At 36.9% G+C, this 18,864-nt stretch overlaps 2 protein-coding genes across 2 annotated transcripts in view; one reads left to right on the top strand and one right to left on the bottom strand.

The window, feature by feature from the left end:
- LOC123759300 (cytokine receptor-like factor 3) overlaps nucleotides 1-18,864 on the top strand; it is a 105,425-nt gene that overhangs the window by 4,048 nt on the left and 82,513 nt on the right. The window lies entirely within an intron of this gene.
- Nucleotides 7,876-18,864, bottom strand: part of LOC138370591 (uncharacterized) — a 44,961-nt gene continuing 33,972 nt past the window's right edge. The window contains exon 3 of the mRNA XM_069335029.1: nucleotides 7,876-15,998. Within this exon, the coding sequence (XP_069191130.1) occupies nucleotides 15,769-15,998 (230 nt within the window). The 3' untranslated portion in view covers nucleotides 7,876-15,768. The remainder of the gene's footprint in view (nucleotides 15,999-18,864) is intronic.

The raw sequence follows: 18,864 nt of genomic DNA on the forward strand, positions 1-18,864 counted from the left end.
TACTAATGACCCAAAGTGGATAACAAAGAATTTGAAGAACCTTATAGGTAAAAAGAGAGCTTGGTACAAAAGGATTAAAAATGGGGAGGTCACTTTAGAACAGGAATTCGTACAACTGGTTAGAAATGTTAAAAAAGAGATAAGGAAAGCAAAAAGAAACTATGAAGTTCGCATAGCAGGGCAAGCAAAGACAAATCCTAAAGGGTTTTTTCAGTTATATCGTACTAAGACTAGGGAAAGGATAGGTCCATTAAAAACTGAGACAGGTCAAATAACAGATAGTGATGAAGAGATGAGTAGTATTTTTAATAAATATTTTGTATCTGTATTTACTAAAGAGGAACTTAACAATATGCCTTCAGCCGAACAAGTCTATGTGGGTGGGGACGAGGACAGGTTGACGAGTTTAGCAGTTACCAGGGAGGATGTTCTTAAACAAATAGTAAAACTCAAACCAAACAAATCCCCAGGGCCGGATGAAGTGTTTGCCAGGGTGCTTAAAGAATGCAAAGAGGAGCTTTGTGACCCACTGTCAACCATATTTAATAAATCAATAGAGTCAGGCAGAGTGCCAGAGATTTGGAAAGTTGCTAATGTGATACCAGTTTTTAAGAAAGGAGATAGATCACTTGCGTCTAACTATCGACCAATTAGCCTAACGTCTATTGTGGGAAAGTTACTCGAATCTATAATAGCAAATAAAGTTCGTCTTCATCTTGAAAAACATAAATTAATAATTGAGTCGCAACATGGTTTTATAAATGGCCGTTCATGTTTAACAAATTTGTTATCTTTTTATTCTAGCATTGTTGAGGCAGTTGATAGTGGTAAGGATTGCGATGTTGTATACCTTGACTTTAGCAAAGCTTTTGATACAGTGCCACATGAAAGACTGATTAAAAAGATAGAGTCTCATGGTATTGGGGGTGCTATATTAAGCTGGATTAGGGCATGGCTATACCAAAGGAAACAGAGAGTTAGTATAAATGGAATCAAGTCAGAGTGGGAAAATGTTGTAAGTGGAGTGCCTCAAGGCTCTGTCCTGGGACCTCTGTTGTTTATAATATATATAAATGATTTAGATTCAGGTTTGAGTAGCAACATTTGCAAATTTGCCGATGATACGAAAATCGGTAGGGAAATTAATTCGGAGGAGGACTCACTATCACTTCAAGTTGATCTAGATAGGGTTTTGAAATGGTCAAAGGATTGGCAGATGCAGTTTAATGCTGATAAATGTAAAGTTCTGAGGTTAGGTAATGATGATAGTTACAAGATACGAGCTAGATGGTGTTGTGATTGCGAAGTCGGATTGCGAAAGGGATCTGGGAGTTATGATTAGTAAGAATTTAAAACAAAAGGATCACTGCATAAATGTTCGTAATAAGGCAAATCGGACACTTGGATTTATTAATCGCAGCGTTAGTAACAAGACACCTGGTGTGGTTCTCAAGCTATATCTTGCTCTAGTTAGGCCCCATTTAGATTATGCAGTTCAGTTTTGGTCGCCATATTATAGAATGGATATAAATTCACTTGAACGTGTCCAGCGTAGGATGACTAAGTTAATTCCCCAAATTAGAAATCTTTCATATGAAGAAAGATTAACAAAGCTTAAGTTGCATTCACTGGAAAGGCGAAGAGTTAGGGGTGACATGATAGAGGTTTACAAGTGGATGAATGGACAAAACCGGGTGGATATTAATAGGGTATTAAAAGTATCAACACAGGACAGAACACGAAACAATGGGTATAAATTGGATAAGTTTAGATTTAGGAAAGACTTGGGTAAATACTGGTTCAGTAACAGGGTTGTTGATTTGTGGAACCAATTGCCGCGTAACATTGTGGAGGTGGGGTCCCTCGATTGTTTCAAGCACGGGTTGGACAAGTATATGAGTGGGATTGGGTGGTTATAGAATAGGAGCTGCCTCGTATGGGCCAATAGGCCTTCTGCAGTTACCGTTGTTCTTATGTTCTTATGTAAGGGGATTTCTACTAAAGGAAGCAAAGCAAACGCACTATGTCGTGAGTGATGCCATCCTCACCGGGGGATGTGGCTTTACCTTTGTTTAGGGCCGAAAATAACTCGCTCAGTAAATTGCATGTTGTATTCATCTTCCTTGTGGAGCATGAAGTCAACGAGCCTTTCTCGATCTCCGTAACCAGTATTTAATCTGATTTGTGTGTGTGGGGGAAGATCATTGAAACTAGAGGTGGTTGCCCAAGCATCAACCAACTCGTTTGTTCTGTGTAGAGGGTGAGGATGTGACACTTGGCCGATCTTATCGCCTTTAATTTTTGTAATATCCTTCCATGCCTGACTGAGGGGGTTGTGCGAGTTGAATGTTAAAAAATTTCCCAGTTATCTTGCCTGAGCTCGGGCATGCGCGCTTTCGCTTTGGCTAGGCCTTTCTGAACGAGCTAGAGCATTGCTGGAGCACGTGTTTCCCTATATGCAAGTCCAACTCGTCTAGCGGTGCGTTTCAAAGTACGCAGATTGGGATCATTGTAAAAGGCATGGTGTTTATTACTTTTCATATCGTTCCAACTATTAGATGGTGCAGGGGCCGACCTAAAGGGTCAGCGAACATCTGAAATTGAAATTGAAATTGAAATAAGTTTATTGAGGTAAAATACACACAAAGGGATGAGGTAGCTCAAGCTATTCTCACCCCGTTCAGTACAACGTGTTAATATATACATAGACACACATCACAAATAAACACATTACCAAACATTTTGAGAGGTAAAAATATACATTTCCTCCCTCACAAGTAGTATGGTATCAGACGTACACACAAATACTTTTATGACCTAGGTATACTGTATAGACAATTTGCAAGACACCTGCAGATAATTCAACAAAATATTACAATCTTGGTGTAATCTGAATGCTTTTTAATCCCCTTGAACATGCCGGTGCAGGAATGCTGAGCGGCTAGCTGGTGACGTCATTGACCAAAAAACTATGATGCTACGACCGGCATAGGAACAAAAAACTATGTTGCTACGACCGGCATAGGAACAAAAAACTATGATGCTACGACCGGCATAGGAACAAAAAAATTCACAAAAACCCATGATGCTACGACCGGCTTTTTAATACCCTCGAACATGCCTGTGCAGGAATGCTGAGCGGCTAGCTGGTGACGTCATTGACCATTAGCAATGTCTGTGCAGGGTCACTGAGCCAACGAAATTTGGGGATGCCAGGGACCAGCTTTTTAATCCCTAGGAACAAAAAACTATGATGCTACGACCGGCATAGGAACAAAAAAATTCAGAAAAACCCATGAAGCTACGACCGGCTTTGGAAAAAAACAGGAAAAAACCCAGATGCTACGACCGACATAGGGAAAAAAACAGGAAAAACCCCTGAAGCTACGACCGGCTTTGGAAAAAATGAAAAAAGCAGGTCGTAGCTATCAAAAACCCCTGAAGCTACGACCGGCTGTGGAAAAAATGAAAATAGCCGGTCGTAGTCATCAATCCCACAATTAAGCAGATGAAAAACATCTGAATGTTCTGTACTAGATCGTCATTACATGTTTGCTTCCTCCAGTACAGACATTAATGACTATCTTTCAGGTAACTATCCACAGTCTCTGTACCTAAAGCCTATTAATTCCACTGACGTCAATGAGATAATCCTTTCCCTTAAAACCAAGTCTGGTGCCCTTGAGGAGATACCAACTTTAATTTACAAAAAAGCCTCCAGATCTTTAGCCCCTGCTATTGCTTTGCTCTTCAACAAGTCACTTGAACTCCAAACCTTCCCAGATATTCTAAAAAAAGCGAGAGTAACGCCTGTCCACAAATGTGGTAATCTCACAGATGTTAACAACTACAGACCTATATCTATCCTGCCAAACTTGTCAAAAATTTTTGAAAAACTAATCTATAAGCAGCTTTACTCATATCTAGCCAAACTCAATATACTTAGCCCTTGCCAATATGGCTTCAGACCCAAAAAAAGCACTAACGATGCACTTATTAGTATGCTTAACTCGATTCATACAGCTCTTGATAAAAATGAGTTCCCTGTTGGGTTGTTTGTGGACCTGCGTAAAGCTTTTGACACTGTCAACCACCAAAACCTTCTTCTTAAATTACATCATTATGGAGTCAGAGGACACTCCCTACAATACCTCAAATCCTACCTTACTGACAGGCTCCAATATGTTTCTGTGAATAATACAATTTCTCCCACCCTACCCATCAACATTGGTGTTCCCCAGGGCAGCATACTTGGCCCTCTCCTCTTTCTCATCTACATTAATGACCTTCCAAATGCCTCCCAACACCTCAAACCAATTCTATTTGCTGACGACACAACCTTCATTTACTCCAGTCCTGATCCCCTTGCTCTAAATGCCACAGTAAATACTGAGCTAAATAAAGTCCATCTGTGGCTAACTGCCAACAAACTCACCCTTAACATTGACAAAACCTTTTATATTCTGTTTGGCAATAAATCCTCTAATCAAATAAATCTCAAAATAAACAATACCCAAATTTGTAACAAATTAGATGGCAAATTCCTTGGCATTCTCATTGACCACAAGCTTAATTTCCAGGGACACATTCTAAACATATCAAAAAAAGTTTCAAAAACTGTGGGCATTCTTTCTAAGATCAGATATTATGTACCTCGCCCTGCCCTGGTGACTCTCTATTACTCCCTTATCTATCCATATCTCAACTATGGTATTTGTGCTTGGGGCTCTACTACCCAAAATCACTTACGTCCTCTAATTACTCAACACAAAGCTGCTATTAGGACAATATCCAATTCTGGCCCCAGACATCACTCGGTACCCCTACTTAAATCTCTGAATATGTTAGACATTAAGTCACTGCACATTCTCTCATGTGTATTATACATATATAAAACGCTAAACTATAATGCCAATCCTGATCTCAAAAGCTTCATAGAAGGTTGTATCAGAACCCATGAGCATCACACCAGAAATAAATACAGTTTTGATATTCCTAGAGTACGACTTAATCAAACTAGAAATGCTCTACAAATCAAGGGGCCCAGAATGTGGAATGACCTTCCCAACCATGTTAAAGACTGTACCTCTCTCAACCAGTTTAAGTTAAAAGCGAAGCTATACCTAATAAATTCCCTGTAACCTACCTTACCCTTCTTTTGTCAACCAATGTCTGTTTTTTTCTTTAAAGAGCGCTGTTTGTCGACATAATTGTATTTGTGCTGCTTTTTCATCTATGTTTTCATTTCTTGTTTTCATTCTACTCATTATGTTCAATTAGTATTAAGCTTGTCATTTAAGTTTATCATGCCCGAAACGCTTTGCGTAATAGAGGCTTTAGGCATTGTATGTACTAGCTATACCTATAAGTTAAACAATCCTTGTAAATATTTATTGTATGTATGTACCTTACCTAAATAAAATTGTATTGTATTGTATTGTATTGTTTGGACTGTGGAGGGATCATAAGTGCTGTACCACTCTGACACATGAGCAACAAAGTCTTCACGTCGAGCAGGAGGAACACATGGGCTGTTAGCGTTTAAAATTCCCACCGGAGTGAATGGTATTTCAGATACATTGAGTATAGTCAATCTAGGGTGATGATCTGACAACAAATCTGTTACAATAGATGATGTGTACCAGACTTGAGAGATGTTGAAACTAACACGGAGGTCTAGAATGCCTCTAGAAATATGCATGGGTTCAAAGTCACCCACAATCTGCACATTTTCGTGACTATTCAGTAGCGACAGCAGTTGATTCCCATTCCCGTTACTGAAGCGACAGCCACCAAATGTTCAGCATTGTAGTCAAGAATGGTTGTGAGCTCTGCTTGAGCGCAGGCTGGAAGAATAATATAATTTAATTTCCCTGCTGGAGCACATAGATTAAATACATTGAAGATAGAGTTACCCACGTAGTTCCTCACTTCATTATATTGTTGCCTCTCAGTTTGCTTTTCTGGGAGAAGGTAATGGGGAAAGGATTGTTTGATATATAGAATGCAAGAGTTACTGGGTCTGAGGTTGTAAGAAACAAATGCGGGCATTTTGGGGGATAATAATCTTGCGGGAACTCTGCACTCCTGGAGACATACAATCTCGATGTGTTTAGTGGTTAAATGAACAAATCCACAAGGGCCGTGACGAGGATTCGAACCTACGTCCAAGAGCATTCCAGACTCTGCCTTAATCTACTGAGCTATGACATGGTCTAAAGAAAATAGGTATGGGTAAATAGGTAAATACGAAAAATTTTAAAGAAAATAGGTAAATACGCCTGCATATGGTCTAAAGAGTTTAAACCAGAAGTTCTACTGAACTTGCTTGGATATACTGTATGTCGGTTGCTTAATTTAGAAACTGTACTTGTGGTCGATTTCGAACCCATGTTGATTTATTTATTTATTTATTTATGCATATACAAGAATGTACATTGGGAATGTGAGGATACATAATATGGTAATTACAGTCTTGTAAAGCCACTAGTACGCGCAGCGTTTCGGGCAGGTCCTTAATCTAAGAAAATTTCAAGGAGGTAAATACTTGCAAAATTTATAGACAAAAAAATAAGTTACGTAGAATGAAAAAAATAAATTTAGAGAAAATTGTAGGTACAGTATATTAAAGCACATAGGTAGCTAAGATTGATTGCAATGACAGCTTGAATGGTAGTTGACAAAAATTGGTAGGCACAATACAGCATATGGCTAGCACATAAAAGAAGACAGCAATGAACACAATGATAAGGTTGTTTGATACTACATAAAAATTAGGAGATTGGGTAACACTAGGTACAGAGCAAATTTAAAAAAAATTGATGTGACAACTTATACTGAATTTTGTAACTAGCTCATCAAGATTGTAACTTGCTTAGCTAAAGGAATTGTGGGGTTCAGTCCCTGAGCCCATTATGTGCCTCTGTAACCCTTTCAACTACCGCCCACAAGATGGGTATGGGGTGCATAATAAATAAACTAAATCCTGCAGCCTCTCCGAGACACAAACCAGGGTTTTACACAACTCCTCCATGCACTCGAGCTATGTCAATAAGCTGTTCTACCTCTTCACCCTTACTTCATTACACACAGATTTGATGCACAGATTCATTTGATATATCACGCTATTGTGATTTGTGTGTGTTTAGTGGTTACTTTATGATGTAAATCAGAGAACGTTTTTTAGATGGACACAATGTTCCTGTTAAGGATGAAAACTTAGTTATTTGTGTATTTAAGGTAAGCATTATATAGATTTCATATTATTAGTCCACTTAATATATATTATCTATTTCACTACAATATAAGTCCAGGAACATTTTTTAGCATATTACCAATGTCATTTGCCTCCAGTTGTCTAGTACACTTTATCTGTATTTTTTATCTATAGAGTCGTTTCCAATATAGCTTAGCACAGCTTTGGCAGTTAACTTGCATGGAACGGTTCCTCTACACAAGGATTCAAGATCACTAAAATTTTTACCCGATTGGCAAGAGAACACATGTTTGGAGGGTGCAGGGGTGGATTGGGAGGGTGGTAGTCATTGCTTACATGTCCCTTCATGCATGTGAGTAGCTCTGCAATATCGCTGGTGGATTACATTAGACTGGTATTTTTACATTCATGCAAAGCCACTAATATGCATAGCATTTCGGCCAGGTCCTCAGTCTAACATATCAGGTAAGATGGTACATTGTAGCTAGGTTTTATATCAACAAATAACTACATAATTAAGATAAAGCATATTGACCCATTGTGCAGCCTTGCACAATCTGTATATCTGTCTCTTTTTGGAGGGCAGAAGCCTGGAGAAATAAACCCTCTCACAGTACCATTACTTCATTACTTAGGTCTATCCAAAATAAAAATTCATTAAAAAAAAATCTGATCTTTATTAAAATTCTAAAATTCCAAATGTATTTCATAGATACATACAAATCTCTAGAATACAAATGAAATCTCATGTTTAATAAAAAATTCAATGTCACCAGAAGTGGTCCAATGTAATAACAGTAATTATATATAACAATATAACATCGTATATTGCTATATATAATATAGTACTGTATGTTCATTATTATTTTTATTACATGCAGTGATCAATAAATAATACTGAAAATCATTACATATGTTTTTACAGTTTTCAACATTTTCACAAGTCTTTTCTAAATTTCATTAAATTATAAAAAAAATCAATGTACGGGCTGCTTCCTGGTTCTGCTATTTTCCACTGCATCAGACAATGAAAGTACAGTACTGTATACCCAAAAGTTGCTTATTTTTTCCACTTTTAGGATCAAATATGGAAAGAATAAATGAATGAGTTTAACAAATTTTATCACAATGTGGATCTTGCCAGTAAGTATTGAATGTATTTTTTTTTATTTTTTTGAGATGTATACAAGAGTTGTTACATTCTTGTACAGCCACTAGTATGCGTAGCGTTTCGGGCAGGTCCCTGGAATACGATCCCCTGCCGCGAAGAATCGTTTTTTCATCCAAGTACACATTTTACTGTTGCGTTAAACAGAGGCTACAGTTAAGGAATTGCGCCCAGTAAATCCTCCCCGGCCAGGATACGAACCCATGACATAGTGCTCGCGGAACGCCAGGCGAGTGTCTTACCACTACACCACGAAGATTGTTCATATATTGTGTTGCAAATGTATATAAGTAGTGCAAGCTGTAAGATTTTATTTATCTTTAGAGGATCTGTGTACAGTAGTTGTGTTGTTTCATTCATCTCGTCCACGACTTTGGACTTGTCCATACCACAATCTTCATGATTTTAATAACAGAATTTAGGTTATGTAGACATACAGTATCTTGAAGTTATCTTGAGATGATTTCGGGGCTTAGCGTCCCTGTGGCCTGGTCCTCGACCAGGCCCCCCTTTTTGTTACACATCCCCAGGAAGCAGCCCATAGCAGCTATCTAACTGCCAGGTAACTATTTACTGCTAGGTGAACAAGAGCATCAGGGTGAAAGAAACTCTACCCATTTGTTTTTGCCTCCACCAAGGATCGAACCTGGAACCTTAGGACTACGAATCCCGAGCATTGTCCACTCAGCTGTCAGGCCGTATGTTACCAAAAGTATACCATTTGTTTTCCTTAGCCAAATAATAATCACTTGTCATTAACCATTTGAGAGTAAGATGATGTAATGTTTAGTAACATATTCATCATTAAATAATAGGTACAGTATCTAAAAAAAAAAAAAAAAAAAAAAAAAAAATTAAGTGGCTAAGGTAGATGCTTATGCTGTGGAGCCAACTTAGCAACAATATGCAACTGCAAAGAACATGTGCATTAGATGTGTAGGAGACTTTTGTTGCTTATCAGTAATAAGTACTGTAATTTGGAGAAGGGCATGAATAGCTGATAAAGATATGAACAAAAATACAACACAAGGGAAAAGCCTTTTTTCCGGTTATTCCGTTCCTGGAGACAGCTCGTAACCCAAAGCTAATTTCTACATGGGAAATAATGAGAAATGAATTAATCCGTTCCTGACTACCCAAAAACTTTACTTCAAACTAAATTTTAGACCTAATTCATCCAAATCTACACTACAAAAGTATTTTAAAGTTATTATTTACCTTTTCTGATGACTCCTGTTGGCAAAGATGGTGAGGAGGGGGGAGGAGGAGAGGTGTTACTGTTTGGAAAGGGAGTCCCCTTCCATTATAATATCAGGCAGTGAAGATTTTTCTGGAGTGCACTCTCTGGCACGTTTTGCCTGCATGCCACTAGGTCCTGGTTGTGGCTCACTGCTTGATTTTCTCATATCGAAACGATCCATTGAAGATTGTTTTTTCCTTCTTCACAAGGAAAAAACCTTTATTTGTCATTTTTTCATTTTCCTTCATTTGTCTGTAGTGAGGCATCACATTGTCATTGAAAAGATTAATGCAACGGCCTACTACAGCTTTCTCTGGATGAGTCGTTTCAATAAAAGTTTGCATTTCTTCCCACATCTGACACCACTTCCTAATTGTTGCAGAAGGGACATCCTCTTCTGCCTCATCCTCCTCCACTGGAGAAATATCCTCAGCTGCCTCTTCTTGCTTCTCCTTTTGAAGGGCTTGGAGTTCTTCAGTGGTCAGTTCTTCGTTGTGTTCTTCCACCAACTCCTCCACATCAGCACCATCCAATTCCAAGCCCATTTTCCAGCCCAGAGTAACAATTTCCTCAACAATAGGCACTTCATTTACAGCATCAAACCCCTCAAAGTCTAGTTCTGGCACACATTCAGGCCACACTTTTCTCCAGCCAGAGATCAAGGTTCTTTGAGTTATTTCTTCCCAGACTTTGTCAACGAGTTTTAAAGCACTATAAATGTTAAAATGGTGTTTCCAGAACTCTTTGAGGGTGAGGTTTGTGGCTTCAGTCACTTCAAAAACATTTCCGGAAAAATGCCCTTTCATAAAGTTTCTTAATTCGGTATGATTTTCTGGTCCATAGGCTGAATTAGAGGAGTTGTGTTAGGAGGAAGGAACTTTACTGTGAGAAAATTACTGTACAGGTATCTGTTCAACAATGAATCTTCCAAGCCTGGAGGATGAGCAGGAGCATTTTAGAGGAGAAGCAGGGCCTTGAGTGGCAAACTTTTCTCCTGCAGATATTTTTGTATGGCAGGGCACACCACATCATTCACCCACTCCGTAAAAAAAATCCTAGTCACCCATGCCTTATTATTAGTCCTCCACATCACACACATTTGGTTTTTCTGCACACCATACATTTTGAGAACCGTTGGATTTTCAGAATGATACACAAGCAAGGGCTTAATTTTCAAATTGCCACTCGCATTTCCACACAGCCTTACAAGGTCTACGTGCAATACCCTGGCTTTCTCACAAATGATGGCCTCTGCAACACTATCACCTGCTAACTCCTTGTTGTGTATCCAAATTAATAACAACTTTTCCACATCCTCAAGTATTTGTGGTCATTGTTTTGTGATTGTTGATAGGCCTTTTGCCAATTTAGCACTCATAATGTCCTTTTTCTTCGCAAGTACAGTGCATAACATTGACATGGATGCCTAGCTTGTTCAACAACACAAGTTCCATTTTCATGCTTCCGAATGATCTCGTTTTTCCTCAATTGTCATCCTCACGTGCGATTTCTTGCCTTGAACCTTACCATTGGCTTTCTTGGGACCCATGGTGAGATATATAACAACAAGTTTTATGCTTAAATGGCCAAAAATCCAACAAAAAACTGTAAATCCTTGTGAAGAATTCAGGCAGGATAGCCACTGGGCACGAGGCACTGGTAAACTGAGGCGCGATTGCAGTGCCACCATGCGCTAGGTCAGCCCGTGCGCATATCGACAAACTCGTAACCCGATGCAATGTTCGTATCCCGATTGAAATTTTCTGAACAAATCGAGCTCGTAACCCGAAAAGTTTGTCAACAGGGCCGTTCGTAACCCGTGGTTCCACTGTATGTACTTTTACCTGAATAAACATTATTATTGTTGTTATTACATGTACAATATTATGATAAGCGTCCAGGATGGACCGGAAGTTGTGACTTTAATTTCATTTTGTACATATCAGTTGGGTTATTTGACTTCATAATGCTTGTCCAGTACAAAATGTTGTGTGCAGCAGAGGCTTGAATTTGTGTGGCATCACTTTTAACAAAAAGGGATTACAGTAAAGAATAAAAATAAATCTCTTACATGACCAGAAACCTTTTTAAAATACCTGTATTGAAAAATAGGATTATCATACATTTATAAAATGAAAACAAGGCTATATTGTAAAGCCTTTGATAAAAATATCTATCAAGAAGATTCATATTAAAAGTTACTTTCAAGGGTTAATTCTGCTCCAAGTTAAAGAACCTTGTACAGTATTACAAATAATACCTAACATCAGACATTTATAATCAGTAAATATGAAAATCGAAATACAAATATCTGATTAAAGATTGAACACCTGTAATTACATGTTTTCTAATGTTGGCTTCCAGTATTGAATATTTGTCAATTATCTCAGCTATTTAGAAATACTGTAATGATATGTACAGGTACTGTATACAATTTTTAAATTTCTTATTTAGATTGTAAATATTTTATAGTTTGGATAAAATTAGGAGGCATTGTTCAAGAGCCTTCAAACAAGGACCAAATATGGGTAAATGCATCATCTTGAACATTCGTAATGAACTAAATCTTTTTGGTCCTTTAATCACAGTCTGGTTGCTATATCTATCTACAACAGATCATTAAACTTCCAAATAAAAACTACATTTAAGTACAAATATTACTAATAATTTATAAATTCATTGTATGAATTCTATTGAGAATAAATTATATTTGTATAAAATGGTTATATTAAAATCCAACATATATTTTGATTCAACTTTTAAGCACATATCAGTTTGAGACGATCTTTGGAGCAGGATATCACTGGGATGATCAAGGATGCTGGTTCAGTCTCCCTGTCCTGGTCCAAAGATATTGCCTATTTTCTCAGATATACACGTTACGGAGATTTTATAGAGTACTGTATACAGTATCAATTTGTTGTTAATCATGCTCTATTTGTAATTAAACCATAGTGCTCATATTTAATACAGTATATATTTCATATATATCACAATTTTTCACTTTTGGGTTTATTATTCGCAACAAAATGAGCCAGTTTTATATTAATGCAAATATTTGCATTTCTTAATGTCTTCAAGATGTAAGTGCTGAATGATATCTGGATTCAGCCTGTTCTCCTGAGCAGCTCCTGAACAGCTTCACAAAACTGTTGTATTAAATTGCTCAAACCTAACCAAGGACCCCACAAACAAAAAATGGGACATCATGTCAAATTTGGCGAACTGCTACCAATTCTAGTACATTGATTTTTGGCCTCGGGAAAATTATACAGTACAGTACATCAAAATGTGATGCACTATTCGGGAGAACGGTTTGCTGGATTACTGTTACAACCTCAATCTGGAATGCACAAGTGAACCCTACTTTACCATGGCATGAAATGTTAAAGTAAAAAAAAAAAAAGTACTGTACTGTTTATGAACGTATTATTAAAATACAAATGGGAATAAAGTATATGGACTGCAGACAATTAGATTTTTTTGTATCTTGATTTATATTATTGTACTCAAGGTTAATTGTTTGTGAGCATTCAAAATAGTTTCACAGATGTGTGTGTACCCCAGTCTGGTCAACTGGGACATTGTATCCTAGATGACACAGACTCTGTATCCTGGCCTGGATGTTCAGAACACCTTATTGTGGCCTCTGTGATTGGGGACTCTGTATCCCCCAGCCATTTGACTTTAAAGTAATTATTTTACTTATTATTTTACATAAATGCCCAAGGGTATTAAAGATTCATTCAATGCAATGCTCTAGATATACATACTGTATTGATAAACATTATAGATGTCAGTTAGATTTTATGATATATTTAATCTTTGCACCCTATACCCATATTCTGTGAGTTGAAGTGGAAAAGATTATGGAGCTACATAATGGGCTCAGGAACCGAGCCACAAGCAGGCAAAAATTAATTTTTTGGGCTTGATAAGCTTTATCCTGAAAAGCACGAAATCATCACATTTTAAAGTAACTCGCCAGTTAATGAGTTAATGTAAAGTGCATACAACCTTAGGCTGAGCCATATTATTATTATTAAGCTCTGCATCAGTCATGTCACTGAGATATGAAAACAGATAAATTATTAATTATAACTACAGAATGCACTTTTATACAGCTGTTGAGGTTCACAAATTGATTTCGGATTCACTACACCACAGCCTAAGTGTAACTTAAATATCAGCACTCCTCATTTACTGTACAAATTACAGCATCTGATAAACAAGATTTAGACTCTTATCATAGTACAGAGTATTTGTATTCATTATATTTACAAACAAATCCTTCTATAGAAGTCTTATCACAGTATTGTACGGTATTACGCAAATTAGGTTTGATCTTGGTATAAATTTCGAAGTTTGGTTTTCAAACTCTTAACTATTAACTATTAAATCGTATTTAATCTTAACTATTAAAAAATATCAATATAAAATCTAAGCATTATGTAGGAAGTGATAACTCAAATGCCAGACTACACAAACAGGGAGAAACTAAAAACACCTTCGTGATCAATTTCTTAATTCCTTAATTCCATCCTCATGGCACAGCCTTCACGTAGTCCATCCTAAGCAGATTTACTTTGTGTAATATATTAGTTATACATAAATCATTTTTGTTGAATATGACTGAAAGGGTAAGATTAATGATTCTAACAAGAATCTTTTCAATATTTCTTGCATTTTTCTTCACTGTCGGGGTAATTGAAATATTAACTCTTCCAAGTTCATTTTCTCATTTTTTATTTATGGTCTGACGCCTAAAAGCATTTCGCAAGGGCTTCTTACATTTTCAAAGACAGGTTTACACATATCATATATTATGCTTATATTCATTTTGGGCGAGGTGATATGACACAAATGTTTTTGGGTGAGGTGACAACACGAATCAATGGGTATAAATTGGATATGAAAACATAAGAATGAAAGTAACTACAGAAGTCCTATTGGCCCATATTTTCTCTTGCTGCTTCTATGTTGGTTTGGGGTCTTGAAGTTGGTAGAATATAGTTATGCGCTAATTGGCTATTAACTATATTCTACCCACTTCAAGATCTCAAATCAACATAGAAGCAGCAAGAGAAAATATGGGCCAATAGGCCTTCTGTAGTTACTTTCATTCTTATGTTTTCATATCCAATTTATACACATTGATCCATGTTCTGTCACCTCACCCAAAATGAATATAAGCATGATATATGATGTGTAAACCTGTCTTTGAAAATGTAAGAAGCCCTGCGAAACGCTTTTAGGCGTCAGACCATAAATAAAAAATGAGAAAATGAACTTTGGAGAGTTAATATTTCAATTACCCCCGACAGTGAAGAAAAACGCAAGAAATATTGAGAAGATTCGTGTTAGAATCATTAATCTTACCCTTTTGGTCATATTCAACAACATATGTTTACAAGAAAAACTGCTACCAAAATACACTAAAATCAGTTTTTATATATAAAATGTTTATTATATAGATATCATAAACACAACCATGTCACACTGTATTACGAACCATGCTTGTCGAGCCTCACTCATTGAGGGATTAATGTTAATATGCTACAGGGATTTAATTCTCAAGCATGAAGATTAGAACTTAGAAATTATGCATAGTGGTTACCCTGTTTTAAGCAATGGCCTCACATGCCACCTGGGAAGTCTCTTGCTTAGGGCTTGAATCTCACTATTGGGCAAAATCTCACTTCTTGGGACCACCAACCTGTAACATCTTGCATTCACACACATGACTTGCCGAGCCAACTCAATAATTTCCTCCTTGAACGATTGAAAGTATGTACTGTACAGCTGGATTTGAACCGAGGCCTTAATACTTTGACGTGCATGAGCCATCATAAATTTCCAGGTATTTCAATACAAAACTTGGAAATACTGTACTGTACATTCGTTCCATTATAATTATATAAAATAGTTTTAATAACATTAATTGTTCTATAATTGCACTTGTTGACTATCTTCGTATGGTACTTAAACATAAGACAGTACTTTATTCATTTTTTGTATTCACTTGTTTTTGTTTGATTCAGAATCAGTTTAAAAGTATGAATTTTTTTTGTGAGTAATCATCATTTTGTTTGAGCATTATAAAAGACTATCTTTCCCTATATATTAAACTATGCTCAGCAAAGGTCACAATACCACCATGGCAACAAGAATGAGGACAGAGAGACCTAATAGGATGGAATTGCAAGATGGCAGAGGTGCACTATTGCAGAGGTTGTAGGAGCAATAGCAGATGGTAGCGGATGTACGACGCCCATTCTCCTGGTAGAGGTCTGCATAACACTTTTCCTCAACCAGATCCTTGCCCGAATCCAGGAAATCTTGGCCTCCACAGTACCGCTCTGTTACTACAGCTCCTACAAAAAGAAAAAAAAAAATGTGATTAAGAGGTGAGGGAGAAAGACTATTTCTGAGATCCAACAGACTTAATCTTCAAGACCCACCACAGCAGAACATTTTTATTTATTTATTTATTTATAAGAAGGAACAATGGGTTTGTGAGTACATAATATTGGTATTTTTACATTCTTGCAAAGTCACTCACTCTCACACACAGCATCCCAAAACATTTAGGAAACGTCTCAAAACAACATTGTTTGACATCCAGACCACACTGTCCTAATCAGCCTATGATCATGGGAGACCTACAACAAATGTGTGCAAATTAACTTAAAACATATACAGTACCTGTATATGAAACTAATAAAACAGCTACATCTATTTAGGGTCTGGCTCCTTGGTTGAAAGTAGCATAAAATTTTCAATGCAAATTTTATCGATTCTATAAAGTTTGGCACACCTCCATTACTTGCTTAAATTAAGAGGCCAGGTCACCGATTTCTCGACCTTCCTCGAACACACTAAAATTTTTTGTACATAATCTACATGGTAAATGCTATAACTTTTCTTAATGGATCAATATCATAACATGAACAGGGATTTTTTTTTTAAATTGAGAATTTCACAATTTTAATTTCAAGTCAGATTTAATATTTAACCAATTTTTATATTTTTCATGATGGGGCTCAGAATATAACGTTCAGTTTCCTAAATTTTAAATAGTTTGAGAGTACAGTATAGTTAAAAAAAAATCACTGTGGCCTTCCAAATATGCACAAAATTTAGACTCAATAACTCCCAATGTTATGGGTTTTATGAATAAACAAAAGAAACCTTAGAACTAAGAACTTTGTGCACATGTAAAAATGGTGAGAATTGCTCAGAAACTGAATTTAAAAGTTGGCCACAAAGTTGAAAATCCAGTTCATGAGAAAAATGAAGGTAACGTTCTCAACAATATAGTAGTTAGTTGATGTCATGTGTTGTAAGTTTTAATCTGAATATTATTGAAGATAATAAGGTTTAAATATTAATTTACTACAGTGCTAAGTAAAAGTAGGCTCAATTACATAAATGATCAAGAAAAACATCTTTGACATGAAGGCGATTTAATTAGTACAGAGTGAAATGATTTGCCTTGGCTGAGCACAATCCAACCAAAGAGTGCAAAAGAATCTTGCCTTTGGGAGTAGACAAGTGCATTACTAAAAAATTAATTTTTCAACATACTGTTTAAACTTTCAACGGCCCCCTACCAGGAGGGAAGGGGGTAGCACTAATGAGCAGAAGTGCTGGTTGCATGAAGGGTTGCTTGTTTAGTTTCTTTCTATGGGGAGTTATTTTGATCTTTTGGGAGGTAGATTGCACAGGTTAACCAAACAGTACAGTGCTGTTCATTCTGTTGAACAGTTTTGATTCGTCTACCTTTCTGGGTTCTTTCCCGGTCGATGGCAGTTATGACATGCCAGTATTTTAAATTAAATGTAAAGTGATCATAGGCCATTGCTCCCTGCACCTCTCTAAGGGGACCAGGTTCTGGTTCACGGTTCCTGATAGGCATAATAACTCCTGTGACTCGTGACCCCACGCTAATATACGTAGCATAGATCAGTTCAGATAGTTTCAGGGAGCCGGCGGGGCTCTCCACATACTGTGTGTTTTTTTGCCAAATCAATAAAATCTAGATATGTTTTTGTAATTAAATACTGTACAGTAATCTATTCCTCCGTGTAAAGTTATATCAATAGAAATTGATGAAAATAACTGACAATGATTATAAATATGTACATAATTTAAAAATGTCTTTATCCAAGATAAAAACTAACACTGGATCATATACTGGTATGTATACATATAATATAATTCAGTAATTTATAATAATAATATCTATTATCTGATTGTGATATTATGATTACTCATCCCATTATAATACAGTGAAGCACTCGGTGTTTTCAATATTTTTGAGATATCTATGAACATACTCACCAGAGTACATGTATATATATAAATTATAAACTGAGTACCATATACAGAATAGTTTTCAGCATAAAAATAACCTATAACATAAAGATTTAATTAAATTAGATCTTAACGAAGAAAGTATACAAAATTTTCTGACAAATTATGTTGTGTACATACAATAGACATATTTCATACCTGTACCCATGCAGTTTCCATGGCGTAGTAGTAAAACCACTATGCACGTTTCGCGAGCGCTTTGGCCTGGGTTCTTATCCTAGCCAGGGGATGATTTTCTGGGCGTCAATCCTTAACTGTAGCCTCTGTTTATCCAACAGTAAAATGGGTACCTGGTTGTTAAACGATATGGTGGGTCATATTCTGGGGAATATTAGGATTAAGGACTTGCCCGTAACACTGTGTGTGCTAGTGGCTGTACAAGAATGTAACTCTATACTGTGTGTGTGTGTGTATAGACAGTGGCATCTCGACTTACGATTGCCATGGCTTATGATAATTTCGAGGTACGATGTAAATTTCATTGAAAAATGCGACTTGACATATGATGGTGTCGTCGACTAACGATATTTGTTGGTACACGTTCGGGTCGACCGAGCGCGTGGTTCCCGGTCACGCGGCCGGCCTGCCTCAGTTTACTACAGCTGCCCACTTAGTGACGATCGCGCCTATAAGAAAATCTGCATTTGTGGTGATTTTTTGCATTTTGAACATTAAAGTAATTATTATATATCACGCCATGAGTCCCAGGAAAGTCAGTGGTAAGGCTCAACATATGAAAACCCATGTAAGGATAACCATAGAGCAGAAACAAGAGATCATTCGTAAATCTGAAGATAGTGTGCGGGTTGTTGAACTGGCTAGGCAGTACAACAAATCTCAGCCAACGATTTCCACCATACTGGC

This window comes from Procambarus clarkii, chromosome 32 (genome assembly GCF_040958095.1).
Source record: "Procambarus clarkii isolate CNS0578487 chromosome 32, FALCON_Pclarkii_2.0, whole genome shotgun sequence".
Taxonomy (NCBI): domain Eukaryota; kingdom Metazoa; phylum Arthropoda; class Malacostraca; order Decapoda; family Cambaridae; genus Procambarus; species Procambarus clarkii.